The sequence below is a fragment of the Mus caroli genome, unplaced genomic scaffold (assembly GCF_978045245.1).
Source record: "Mus caroli unplaced genomic scaffold, Mus_caroli_1 scaffold_14, whole genome shotgun sequence".
Classification (NCBI taxonomy): domain Eukaryota; kingdom Metazoa; phylum Chordata; class Mammalia; order Rodentia; family Muridae; genus Mus; species Mus caroli.
This window is the reverse complement of record NW_028227269.1, coordinates 34,764,616-34,779,355: the sequence shown is the minus strand read 5'-3', so window position 1 is coordinate 34,779,355 and position 14,740 is coordinate 34,764,616. Positions and strand designations below refer to the sequence as shown.

General features: G+C 39.3%; 1 protein-coding gene across 2 annotated transcripts in view; it reads right to left on the bottom strand.

Annotated features, from left to right (window-relative positions):
* Positions 1–1,180: 1,180 nt before the first annotated feature.
* Crppa (CDP-L-ribitol pyrophosphorylase A) overlaps positions 1,181–14,740 on the bottom strand; it is a 321,431-nt gene continuing 307,871 nt past the window's right edge. For both annotated transcript variants that reach the window (XM_021179106.2, XM_021179109.3), the window contains exon 10: positions 1,181–2,533. In XM_021179106.2, the coding sequence (XP_021034765.1) occupies positions 2,429–2,533 (105 nt within the window). In that variant the 3' untranslated portion in view covers positions 1,181–2,428. The remainder of the gene's footprint in view (positions 2,534–14,740) is intronic.

The following is a 14,740-nucleotide window of genomic DNA, read 5'->3' as shown; positions in this document are numbered from 1 at the left end:
CAATAAGTCACTTCTGAAATGAACTATTTTATCATAACATGTACTCTACTACTCTTTAGCAATGTAAGCCATCACCCCCATTGTTCAGCTTTGAATTCTTAAAAATAAACCATAAATCTTTTCTAACTAAGCCGTATGGATTTTGAAATATAAATATAACACTTTTTTACATCTAGAAATGATTTTACCATAGTCACTATTTTTTTAAAAAGATTTTGGAAAATAAACTCAGAATTGACAGATTAAAGTAGTTAAATTTACAAAAATTATGGTGAAAATGTAAAGTTTCTTCGTGGTCTTTTAGCAAACAATTTAAAAAGGAATACTTTCCCTTATCTTTTGGTCGCTAAGTCCCTCCATTTCCTTCACCCTGCTAAGGCTGGATGGTGCTGGGATTTGTTCAAGCCAGTGCCAGAGATGTGCTCTGCTTCTGTCTTCCCTGTGTCTCTTCATTCCTTAGCACTGAATCCAAGATCCTATCTCCAGCCTCTCCTCTAGATATCCTTGCCAGGAGCTGCTGCTACATTAAGGATATGAGCACAAACTTATTCCAGTCTTCCTAAGGAAGCCCTGTCTCTTCTTACAGTGTAGCCCTGAAACCTTGAGAAAATTAATTAAGATCTCCAAGTCTTAATTTCTTCATGTAAACAGTGCTGGATGGAGCATTACGTCTACATCCTGCATGTGTGAATCACTAATGTGCACCCTGGGTGAATGCCTGTCCTCTCTAATACTCTGCCCTTAATAAACTCTATGTTGACTTACCCAGCACTCTAGAGAGCAATCTTTCTAATGTGTACACGTGTTAATTTGTGACATGTTGTGAGCCACTCGTGCTCCCCTTAAGTATTACTAGCAATTTCCTTGTGCCCGATGAGCACTTTCAAAGTCTTCAGACTTCAGCAGGCAATCACAGGCAGTGTATAGACTCCTGAGTGGCCTTCCACACACAGCTGGATACATCAACAGGGACATAGAATTTCTAGACAAAATCTACACATTTCTCACATATTTTCACCTTTGTGAATTTGAGTTAACTGATTTACACTTCTGAATGCGGGGGTGGGGGTCGGGAAATGGATGAGCTGACTAATTTATATCTGAGTTTACAATCAATAATTCCATTATATTTAAGAAGAACTGCAGTGTCTAGTCCATGCTCATTATATTCTACCCCCCTTTTATTTAAATATAAAATATAAACTCTAATACAATATTAGTATTTGAAATCTCCTCTACTATTCACATGTAATGCATTAAGTTTGTGTATTGAAACTCAAAAATATAGAGGAATTTATTTAACATGTTGCAGGAGACATTTCAGAAAGTAGACATATTTATTGACAATCCTGAGTAAACACACTTCATGCAGCTTTTATAATTTCTTCATCCAGTGTAAATTCTAGAGTGTTCTGATTTAACGTATTTCAATAAAAAATGTATGTATATAACCAAAGGCATTTCAACAACTGTATGCATATAAAATTATTAAGTGCAACATAAAGAACAGTAGTATGTATGGCCAATAGGAATTGAAGGGAATGAAATCTTGATTTAGCAAGGCCACCATTCCAGCATTAAGATTAGCTAACTCCACAGCACTGGCCTCCCTGCTTTTCAGAAGACCGTGGGCATGGATGGACTGAAGCGACTCAACTTTCAGGAAGCTCTCCAGACAGTGCTGAAACTAACCCAGAAGAAGTAGAGACTCTTTAAAATAATGTCATCATTACACCTCATAAGACAGAGAAAAGATACAATGTAAAACTGATAAAAGAGTGGATCTCATTCTCTTTAGAGATCTGTAGAGATTGAGAGCAATAAGAGGCCAAGGGGAAGAAAACTAGAGACATCCCCTTTCCTGTTTCTGCCCAGTGTTTACCAGCATGGTTTTCTTTTTCTTCTGTGATGTTGCTCTATCCATACCCATACTAGGCAAGAGTTTGCCCACTAAGCCAATTTCCCAGCTCTCTTCCTCTTTATAAGTTGTAGTGAATCCCAAAACAAGGCAAAAAAGATACATTATCACATGGTAAGAGGATGGTTTTAGAATTAGGACTAGTTCTGAAGCATATTCTGACTGATGTTAGCATAGACTTACATAACAGTCAAGCTGTCTAAACTCTCATCCTTAAAAGAATGGCTCACCTTAGCATTTCAATTTCACTTGCTACAGTAGTGAACAGATTCTTTACATGAAATTAGTATTTTCCATTTACTTATCCTTTTCTGGTTGGAGCCATTTTTATTAGACACATAATTTTATGGACACAAACATTTATGCATTTCCACAACCATATCCAATAAATGGCAAGATAAAGAAAACAACTAAAATATTGTATGCACAAGGAGGGGACATGGAGATGGGGGAGGGGGTGCCTTCGGGAAGTATCTTTGGAAGCTTATAGATGATTTTTGTCTGGGTTCTTCATGCCACCAGGAGCTGCCCAACAAGTGCAGAATTTCTTTCCTTAACTAAGGCAGCTATGATGGCTGCACTTTGTCCTAAACTCTCTTGTAGCTTCTGCTCATCCTGAAAATAAAAGACAAAACAATAATATGCAAATTAAAAGCAGAACACAAGGATTTCAAAACTAACTGATTAACGCACATAAAATAATGGAAGAGACCAAAATGTCAATAAAAACAGAAAATGGAAATTTGCAACATATCTCCTACACTAAAAAATATAACAACACTGTAAATACAACACTGAAATTAAGAATTAACTAAGCTGGTTGACATGAAATAGGCAGAGCTGAAGCCAGCTGTGCTGATCCTACAGATAATTAAGAGCAGCATATCAGATGAAGCACACAGCAAAGGTTTCTGTTATATTTGAATATCATACGGTATTATTATCATTCTATTTTCCTTATCATTGGAACTCCCTTCCTGTCACCCCAAGGAAATGCTATGGACCATTTAGGAAACCATATAAGGAAATCCTCAGAAGTGATATCATCTCAGAATATTCACTTCAGGAAAGAGAAAAATGTAAAATAAGTCAGCTCTATCCCTGGACAGTCAGTTTTATTCAGTGTGCCCAAATGCATGTAACACTGGCTTCCGGGTAATCACAGGCAATCATCACAGGTAATCACAGGGCACACAAATAGGATGGACCTAGAGTATAGTGATGGCACAAAATTCTGGGATGTTTTCTTGAGACGGTGGGGGAAAAAAAAGAATGACAGAAATGAGACAAATGTCCAGAGTAGACAAAAATGATTTTTGATAATCCAATGTGATGACTGGTCTTACAGACATGTACCAGTGCTATAAACCAGGTCATAAGTATGAATGCAAAGCCAAATTCCCATACTAAAAAGGCAAAGGAAAATGACCCAAATTTAATACGTCATCTGTTTACTTACTCTCTATAACTGCAGCAACACTAATCTAGGCCTACTGACACGGTCCAGGAGTTAAGAGAACATACTGCTCTTTTATAAGACCAAAGTTCCCTTCTCAGGACCCACACCAGGAATCCAGTGCATTTTAAATGCATGCCAGTATTTGCCTATACATGTACAACTTTTTAAAGAACAGATTCAGTGAACTCAATAAGTAACAATTTTCTACCCAGTGTTATCAGAGGGTCCAAGATATGCAAAAGCACACATCCCCCTCCAGTTACAATCACTGCCAGGGCTACTATTATTTGTTTTGTTACCCTGTTCACTGCATAGCACCATATTATTTGTTTTTACTTAGAACTCCATTCTCTTGTAAAACAATAAATAATCTAACACATATTTGACAGTACAACTTTCACTCATTTTTCCTGGCTATACTTATAGCAGGGTAAATGTAGAAACTCAGCTGACAAGGGAAACAAATGAACTCCACTGAAAACAGTGGAGGAATGATATTAACTGCTAAGAGGATCCTCTAGCATTTGAGGATGAGACATATGATGGTTATTCGTGACTGTCAATTTGACTACATTTGAAATTAACTAAAACACAAATGTCTGGGTATACCTGTGAGAGATTATTTTTCCCTTAATGAAATCATTTGAAATGGGAACACCCACTTCTAATCCAGATCTTTAGATAAACACACCTTGAATCTGGATCTTTTGAGGTAGAAGAGTTACCTTTATTCTGAGCCACAACTTCTGCTGGCAGCCTCCATAATGGACATGGAAAAGGGACGCTTGCACTCTCTTTGCTTGCTTGCTTTCATTCTTGCTTCCTTCACTAGCATTAGAGTCAACTTCTTCCCGGATTTCAACAGAAACTGAAGCCTAGCTAATACATCTAATCTCATGGACTGAACTATTACTGGTTCTTGGACCTTCCTTTGGCTGACAGCCATGTTTTGGATTAGATGAACCAGAGCCTTAAGCCATTCTAATAAATTCCCTTTACATATATATGCTTATGATTAAATATTAATATATCTTATATTACATATAAGATGGAATTCTATAAGTTCTGTTCCTCTAGAGAACCTTGACAATACAACAGATTTATGATAATTCTTCTTTGTGCTTTGTTGTCTTTTAAAAGATTTAATCACAAAATTATTTTAGGTTTCTCATAAGCAAAACAAGCTACATTAGATTTATTTTCAAGATGGCTTACATTTAAGTTGAATGTGCATCATATAAAATCAACAATTTAGAATTTTCTCTGAAGTCTCAGAGAACATTTATGTCTACACGTATCTTCAGTTTTTACAAAGAAAACTTCTTGTTTGGAAACTTTACTCTTTTTTAAAAGACTGCCAAAAGAACATTCAGCAACTTTAGTTTACTATTGACCCAAGTAAATAGAATATTAAGCAATATATTATGGGACTCAAGCTAAAAGTAAGCAAGTTTGTGCTTCATTTTATCTGGTGCATAAGAATTACTCAAGAACAGATGCAAAGCTTAACTGATACATTTTGAAAGTGTTAGGGATAACCCCAAAGGAACCACATGAAAAGATTGTTTTTAATATTCACTATTCTTCAAATGCAATACTGAGAATCAGAATTTACCATAAGTTTTACCTACGTAAATTTGTTCACCTATCTTTCTAGCACCTATAATTTCTATGGGGAGTTATATCATGCTTAAACAAAAGTTGTGCACACACACACACACACATACAAAGAGAGAGTTTTAGTCAACATTATCTTTTATCTAATCCAAATTATGTTTTATTTTTGAAATTTAAATATTTATAACTATAATTATATCATTTCTGCCCTCAGTCCAACTCCCCCTGAAGCCCTCTCCTTTTCAAATTTATGGATTCCTATTAGTTATTACACGCACACACATACACACACACAAATATATAAATACAACCTGCTGAGTCTGTTTAATATTACTTATACGTATGTGATTTCAGGTCTGACTTCTTGTTTAGAAATGGTCAGTTAGGGAGCAGCACGAAAGACTAACTCTTCCTTCTTTGTTGTCCTTTGCCTACAGTTATTTGTCGAGGATTTGGGAGCCATGTGATTTCTCCTTTCTACATTAGCATGTCCATTGGCGGTGCCATGGGCCAGGTCTTATGTAGGCAGGCATAGTGTCGATGTGACACAGGTGAAGTATCATGGGTATCCTGCCTGAAATTTCTAGAAGATACACTCTCACAGCAGACTACATGTTTCTTTGACTCTTTTATCCATTTCCCCGCTCTTCAGTGTTGTTCTTGAGTGTTAGGTGTAGGGATTGTCCTGTAGATATATCTCTTAAGATCCAACACCCCACAATCAGTTGTTCTTTCCATTTTGACCAGCTGTGGTTTTCTGTAATGGCCTAGTTTTGCTGAAAAGAGGAGTGTCTTTGGTGATTGGTGTGAGCCACACCTATTTGAGAGCATAAGGATGAGTATTTAGAATACAGTTTCAAAGTATACTGGTTTATGATAGTGGCAGTATTAAGTGCTCTTAGAGCCATGTTATCACCAATTATGGATAATTGGCTAAATTTCCATTACCAGGTATGCTTTCCCTCCTGTTCAGGGGGCTTAAGTCCAATTAGACAGCTAGTTACTACCAAGACATAAGTACCATCTTAATGAATATTTTCTGTGCTGGCCATTGTTACGGTTTGTAAGCACTGTAGATGCTTTCTTCTCTCCCTTGGAAGCTTGCATAGTGCTTTCCAGTACTTTTAAGGGTAGTCTTCTGGGAGAAGATTTTCAAGTCAGATTCAGCTTGAGTCTTTGAAATCCTTTGTCCAAGTTGCACATTGTCTTTAGCAACAGAAACTTACCCTCTACTTCTGGGAGGAAATCAAGGACAAAAGCAATGCCCTATGTTGTTTTGGGAGTGTCTCAGACTACCCTGACCAACAATGCAAAAGGATGTTTATCCTGCCTGGTACTGGGATTTCTGTCACTTAATTGGCTTATAGTTTCAGAGGGTTGTAGTGCACAATGGCAGAGCAAATGCATAGCAGCAATTGCTGAGCGCTCACAGCCAGATCCACAAGTAGGAGGCAGAGGAAGAAACACTGGAAATAGTGGGAGTCTTTTTAAACCTCAAAGCCCACCTCCAGAGAAGCACCTCTTTCAACAAGCCACACCTCTTTTTTTATAAAAGATTTATTTATTTTATGTATATGAGTATATTGTCACTGTCTTCAGACAATATCAGAAGAGGGCATCAGATCTCATTACCATTACCGATGGTTGTGAGCCACCAAGTAGTTGCTGCGAATTGAACTCAGGACCTCTGGAAGACTGGATAATGCTCTTAACCTATGAGCCATCTCTCCAGCCCCAAGGCCACACCTCTTAGTACTTCCTAAACAGATCCTAGATCTACCAACTAGGAACAAGTATTAAAATATATGAGCCTATGACAAGCATTCCCATTGAAACCACCACACACTTAGATGTAATTTTAAGTAAATATAAAACAATATGAATCCATATGGCTTTTTCAAACTTCCTCAGTTATTTCTCCCATTTCCATTCCTTTCTTCTGTATGGACCTCCCTTCTCTTTTCCCAATAAGCCCTATTTCCCCTTATTCTCCTTCATGTCACTTATATCCCACTCTGCCCTTTGTAGCACTCACCCTAAAGACATCACTATCATCTTTCCTTTTGACAACATAATATTAGTATTGATTATTTGGGAAATTGAATTAATATGCCCAGATGACACTCATGTTACAGTCTTCTCATGTCTGCTCTCCCCACCCTTGTGACCCCACCTCTTAAATAAGAAAAAGAAAAAAACCCTACAAGTCCAACTTACATTGCCCAGATACTCACTGGAATTAAAGTGGCCTTTAATCCCAGAACCCTGGAGGCAGAAGCAGGCAGGTCTCGGAGTTTGAGACCAGCATGGTCTACAGAGTGAGCTCCAGGACAGCCAGGGCTTACATAGACAAACACTGCCTTTAAAAAAAAAAATTTAGCAAACAAAAAAATAAAGCAACCATTATCTTTTTAACAGATAAGGCAATAATCTAATTTTATTCTATAGCAATTATTTTTTGTGAGTAAAAACCTACACGGTATTTGGGTCTTGCCCTGTGTGTTTCATTTATTATTGACTGGTAAATAATTCATTTTCTCATGTCCCTCATATTCTAGACTTGAGGCAGAAATCTTATGAGACTTCTAAGCCTCTATCAAGCTTTCTAAAAACTAAGTGATTGTTTAGGTTGATCAGAGCTGAGGAACTGACAGCACCCCCTAAACTCTTAGCAGCTCTTTTCGCTTCTCCAGTTGACCTTGATGTTTATACCCAGAGAAGCTCTCATTCCAAAATTAAATGGCAAAGAAATGGCAGCAGTAAGCACAGGCGTGACTGATGCCATATGATGGTAGGTGTTCACAGTTCTGTACTTACTCACTGTCCCTTTTAACTATGAGAAAAGGTGACTTTGGGAGAAACTATATTCTGAGTACTTGAAGTAGAAGATCTCTTTAAAATGTAGGTTTAAAAATATTAACTCCTGTCATTGTAGTGTGCAGATGCCATCGCTTGAGGAAGTGTAATTAAGTTTATGTTAGGCTGTGAGAACCAAACAAGCAGGCTTGTAGAACTCAGTTTTAAAGAACAGCAGGAAGTCTATGACGTCGTTGTTCTCCCAATCTTTACAGACAACATGTAAGGAAATTTTTGAGATACTCTTTTCCCATAAACATTGTAATGCAATGCATTTTACTGAGAACCATAAACTTAAAAATACCATTATATATTTAGACTTCAGATGTCTCAGGAAATTTAAAAGTTCCTCCATAAAAATATTGTATTGTCTAAGCAAATTCCAAATTCCACACTCATCATTAAACTCAGCTTCCTGGAGCTATAAAACCACTCTGAAATTCAGATTGTTTATACCTTGATATTAATATCCTTCACCTTTACCAAGCTTGCTTTGGTAAATACAGAACAAAAGTTATGCCTTACATGCCTAAAATCTGCAAATACCTTAAACAAACAAAAGTGTTAAAACCATATCTATACATATATGTGGCTATATCTATTCATTTTTACTGCAAAGCATAAAATTGTCAAGTGGTGGACTTTATAAATCTTCAACCATCTTGTTACATTAATTTAAATCATGAATATCATCACTAATATAAAATCAAAATTATTTGATGCTGGCTTTCTCTTTACATATTTTACAGATATGGGGGCAGGGGGAGAAGTCTCATGGTGACACACTGTCACCTAGTGGAAGAAAGATTAAGTGTTCAGGGCAGGTCCAAGTGATCAGCCCTTGATGGTTTGAAGAAAAAAAAAAACAACCAAACAAACAAAAAACCAGTCTCTGTCGAAAAGAAAATCATTTTAACATGGTCATATGTTTTTACATGGTTTATTTTTATTGGTTTAATTGATATCTTACTGACCATGTTATTGGTGATTATTCAGAACAAAGAAAATTGAGAAATAACAAAAACTAATTATTAAGGTCAAGAAAAGAAAGAAAGGAAGGAGAGAGAGAGAGAGAGAGAGAGAGAGAGCCTCTTTTATTGGTTGAAAAAGAAACATATTCTCCCCAAGGTCTAGGTAATAAAATATATGGAAACTGTATTTGGAGTCACACGTTGCTTTTGTCTCCTTTATTTTCTGCCTAATACAGAGCTTTATGGTATAATTGATGCTCAATAAGTATTTGAAATGATATAATTATGAAAAAAGGAATAACCTGGGGTTATTAAATATAAAATACAAAAGGATGTCTTAGGAGGCAACACCAATATTTCGCTGAATAGGAAAAAAAAAAGAGATAACAAAGGAGCTGATTAAAATTCTGTGAAATGTGGAAAGTGAACAGCCCTGATGTCTGGCCTGGAAAAAACAATTAATTGCTATGTCAATTGCTTGGGGCTGAAGCTTCTCACACAGTTGTACCTTATTTTTTTTATTCCATAATTCATAGTACCAGTTTTAAAACATAGTAAGGCTGAAAATGGTCTTTTAGACAATGTCCTCTTTGATTAAAAAGACAAGCAAACATTTTGACACCTCTTGTAATGGGCAGAGACACCTTCTTGTTGTTGGTGTTCTTATATCTGTTAGTGGCAGAGCAGATGGCAGTCCTTTGTTAGTCCTAGCTTGATGCCTGGCTTGGAGGCCCAATCTGTTTTATGTCTAGGACACATAAAAATCAAATTAAACCAAATCAAATCTAGACAGTACACCTAGGAAGGAGGAAGACAGACAGATACCTTAGGTCTACCATGCCACCTGGTGTTGCATGAAAGAAGCCTAGAGACCCGCCCTCTGCCCCATGGCAAGGATGGTCATAGATGCACAGAGCCCTGCCTACCACCACACAGTGCAGCATGGGAGGAGGAGGAAGACAGACAGAACTACAGACTGTCATGACACTCACAGACCTACCTTCTGGCACACATAACACGCAGACCATAGGCACCCACTTGCTGCTATGCCATATAACACAAATGGAGAATGTCACCCTGGGGGTCCACCAGACACATGGCCAGCCTGCAGGGAGAGCCATCACAATGTGGAGGGTGTGGTGGTTAGATGAGAGAGAAAGAGAAGTAGAGCAGTTTGAGCATTATGAAGAGAGATGCTGGAGAGATATGGATGGAGAGGAGTAGCCTGTTGTAAGCGTACAGCCTCACAACCTGGAACCTTGATGAGGTCCTAGCATGAGCTGCCACTGAGGGCCATGTCTGAGGTAAGAGGGGTAAGAGTTGGTGTAGATGTCCATGGATCATATTGCTAATAGAGAACATGGGGATGTCCCAGGTCAGGACTGCCTATGGGGACCACATGGTTATCCAGAGGCTATGCATAACTGGCTCCACCCCTCACTAGCTGCTATGCTCTGGACAGCTGGTCCTATTTCTCACCTGTGGTAGCACTCCAAGAGAACCTGCCCTGCATTTTGCACAGACAGCACAGTGGAGCTGTCCCAGATAGCAGGTGTAAAGGTAGGTGAGCTGACTCTGAAGGCATGAGTGTGGGAAAGCTGACCCTGACACTCATCTGATGCCATGGCATGGCGTGGGCACAGAAGAAATGCCCCTGCCCATTGCCATCTTCAACAGTCTCAAAATCTTCCCACAGGATCTTCATTGTGGGAGACCTAGCCCTGCCCCTCACCTAGACAGCAGCACTTGGAAAAGCAGGCCCTGCACCTCACCTATACAGCACAGCAGAATTGATCCCGGTAATGGGGGCATACGTAAACCAGCACCAAGGTTGAGAACAAGGGAAATCTGGTCTCATCACTCATGTGCTATGAGGTAGCATGGGTGCAGGGGACTGCCCTCCCCAACCTTGACTCTCACTGCCTGTGGCAGTTAGGAGAGATGGCCCTGGCACCATGAGAGTGAGTAAACTGGCTCTGTTCCTTATTGGCTGCAACACTTGGGAGAACAGTTCACAGAAGAGCTGTAGTAAAACAGTAGAGCTGCTTCTGGGAGAGGTGGTGCAGAGAAGCCAGCCCCAAGGGTAAGATCCTGGAGAAATCACTGGCCCTAGCTTCTCTGCTGTGAAGTGGTGTATGTGTGGACATAATACCCTTCCCCATTGGCCCTTGTCACCTGCAGTAGTTGGTAGAGCTACCACACTTCCAACCAGGACATGAGAGGGGAAGAGCTGGTCCTGGCCCATCACTGGCCTATATCTCACCTGAGTAACATGATGGAGAAATCTGATGGTGAAGCCAGCCTCGAGGGTATGAGAGTGGGAAAGCTGGCCCAGCCCCTCATAGGCTGCTGTAATTGGCAGACTGAGCCCCATGGCTTGACTGGGATACACGGTGGAGCCCATTCTGGAGGCATGGGTGTGGATGAGCCATCTCAAGGGCATGAGAGCTGACCCTGCCTCCTGTTGATGGCGGGTGGCATTGGGTGACCAAATCTATGTCATCTGAGAACAGTTGGGATGCATGAATAGACCAGTTCTGATAATCCAAAGCTTCAGGATCTCCATGACACAGGACAACTGGGAGGAGGCCCCATGAGGATTCAATACTGATGGTGTCATAGAAGCTAGAGATCTTGAACCAGGACAATGACTCATTGCAATGAACATTAGCAAGTGAAGATGTGTAGTCAGAGGAATATACTGTGACACACATTGTGACATATGACAGCTTCCATGGTGAGATGTTTTCTATGCTTTGGGGTGTGTGTGCATGTGTATGTGTGTGTGTTATTTGGTGGGGCTGCAAGGGTGACAGAGAGATGAGTAGGACTGGAATTCATGATGTACAAATCACAAGGAATCAATAAAAAGTTTAGAAAAAGAAACCTATACAAATTTTGAACCTAGACAAAGTCACCTACAGTTACCAAGGCTACTTATTTTTCACTGTGACACCCACCCCAGTAAGACCTCAAGCACAGCACCATGTGCCCACACTGCTCTAACATGTCTTAGACAGCTACTTGGCTTTGCCTATAGATATGCTAAAGCTCAGCAGAAAGTAATTACACATCATGGAAACACAGGCTCATTAGCACTTCATTTTCACATACCAGAGTATCCCAAAGCACTCTGATGTGAATACCTAACAGACATTCTCACATACTGATATCATGAGTGATGTCACAAAAGAATTTGGAATCCAATTTTGTGGCTGGGCCTGTGGGATTACTCTTATCTTTCCCCAGAAAATGGCTTCCCCTTAGCTGTCTTTCTATCTCACATCCATTTTCTTTTTTTTTTTTTTTAGAAATAAAGAAATAAATTTAATACACTGAAATTACTAACCATTATAACTTGGCATAGCCTGTCCTAGTCTGAACAAATGTGGAACATACATTAGGCTACATGTAGGCTAAGTCATCTAACACAAAATGTATTTCTTTTTTTTTTTTTGATTTTTTTTGATTTTTAATATTTTTATTACATATTTTCCTCAATTACATTTCCAATGCTATCCCAAAAGTCCCCCATAGCGCCCCCCACTTCCCTACCCACCCATTCCCATTCTTTTGGCCCTGGCATTCCCCTATATTGGGGCATATAAAGTTTGCAAGTCCAATGGGCCTCTCTTTCCATTGATGGCCAACTAGGCCATCTTTCGATACATATGCAGCTAGAGACAAGAGCTCCGGGGTTCTGGTTAGTACATCATGTTGTTCCAACAATAGGGTTGCAGATCCCTTTAGCTCCTTGGGTACTTTCTCTAGCTTCTCCATTGGGAGCCCTGTGATACATCCAATAGCTGACTGTGAACATCCACTCCTGTGTTTGCTAGGCCCCGGCATCCTCTCACAAGAGACAGCTATATTTGGGTCCTTTCAGCAAAATCTTGCTAGTGTATGCAATGGTGTCAGCGTTTAGGAGCTGCTTATGGGATGGATCCCTGGATACGGCAGTCTCTAAATGGTCCATCCTTTCATCACAGCTACGAACTTTGTCTCTGTAACTCCTTCCCTGGGTGTTTTGTTCCCAATTCTAAGAAGGTGCACAGTGTCCACACTTTGGTCTTCATTCTTCTTGAGTTTCATGCGTTTAGCAAATTGTATCTTATATCTTGGGTATCCTAAGTTTTGGGCTAATATCCACTTATCAATGAATACATATTGTGTGAGTTCTTTTGTGATTGTGTTACTTCACTCAAGATGATGCCCTCCAGGTCCATCCATTTGGCTAGGAATTTCATAAATTCATTCTTTTTAATAGCTGAGTAGTACTCCATTGTGTAAATGTACCATAATTTCTGTATCCATTCCTCTGTTGAGGGGCATCTGGGTTCTTTCCAGCTTCTGGCTATTATAAATAGGGCTGCTATGAACATAGTGGAGCATGTGTCCTTTTTACCGGTTGGGACATCTTCTGGATATATGCCCAGGAGAGGTATTGCTGGATCCTCCGGTAGTACTATGTCCAATTTTCTGAGGAACCGCCAGACTGATTTCCAGAGTGGTTGTACAAGCTTGCAATCCCACCAACAATGGAGGAGTGTTCCTCTTTCTCCACATCCTCGCCAGCATCTGCTGTCACCTGAATTTTTGATCTTAGCCATTCTGACTGGTGTGAGGTGGAATCTCAGGGTTGTTTTGATTTGCATTTCCCTGATGATTAAGGATGTTGAACATTTTTTCAGGTGTTTCTCTGCCATTCGGTATTCCTCAGGTGAGAATTCTTTGTTCAGTTCTGAGCCCCATTTTTTAATGGGGTTATTTGACTTTCTGGAGTCCACCTTCTTGAGTTCTTTATATATATTGGATATTAGTCCCTTATCTGATTTTCAAAGACTCAACTACGACAGTGTCCTTCACGAAGTACTCTATGCATCAGCAAATTTTTTCCCATGGTGTTACTCAAAATCTCTTGAAAGTATTTTTTATTGTTATTGTATTTACAAGTACTGTTTTCTTAGTTAAATTATAAGATGCTAAGGCATAACTCCAAGTTGTATTCTATACTTAAAGTAGTACCTTCATTCATTGTAAGTACTCTAGATAGACTCAAAGTATTCTGTTTATTGTATGTACTCTATAGAGAGCTAGTTATTAGATTTCTCAGTCTTCCAAAAACCATGCTTACAGTGGACTGCTAAGGCAATTCTGACACACCATAAATTTTACTAAAGTGATATATATCATGTGTGAAATAGCCTATAAATCATGTGCGACTTTTGACAAAATGGCATGCCACTGTCGTGCCAAATTCATCCTTGAGATTTGTGTGATGGTGTTACAAGGGGGGTGGGGAGGAATGACAAGTAAAGTCTCATATTGTTTTAGTCCCATCTGCAGTTTTGAATTAGGCAACATTCATAACCATCATGCAACCAGCAGGGCACAGGTTGGTTACACCCACAACTGTATTTCATTGAACATCTGGAAAACATGTCAAAAACAAGGAGTTTGTGTTACGTTTCCCCTCTTATGAGACAACACTTGCTCTGAGAATTCCACATACTAGACAACAATAAAAACCTACTCTACTACATTCTATTAAATTCCAAGGGTCCATCAAATGAGAAGCACTGTTTCATACAAAGTGGAAGCACCAGCAGGACACCCACCCATTAGGTAAAGAAAATGGTATTTGTTGGCAATGAAAACGAATACCAACACAATAGAAGGGGACTAGAGAGACTGCTTGGTGTTTAAGAGCACTTGCCGTTGGGCAGAGGACCTGGGTTCAGTTCCCTGTACCCATGTAGTGGGTCATGACTGTTTGTCACTTGAGTTTCTTGAGATCCGTTTTCTGTTCTTCTTAGGCACAAAGCACACATGTTGTATTCATACACATATGTAGGCAAGGTAACCATAAACATATGAAATAGAAATTCTAAAAATGTCATCCAAGGGCACCAGAGATTA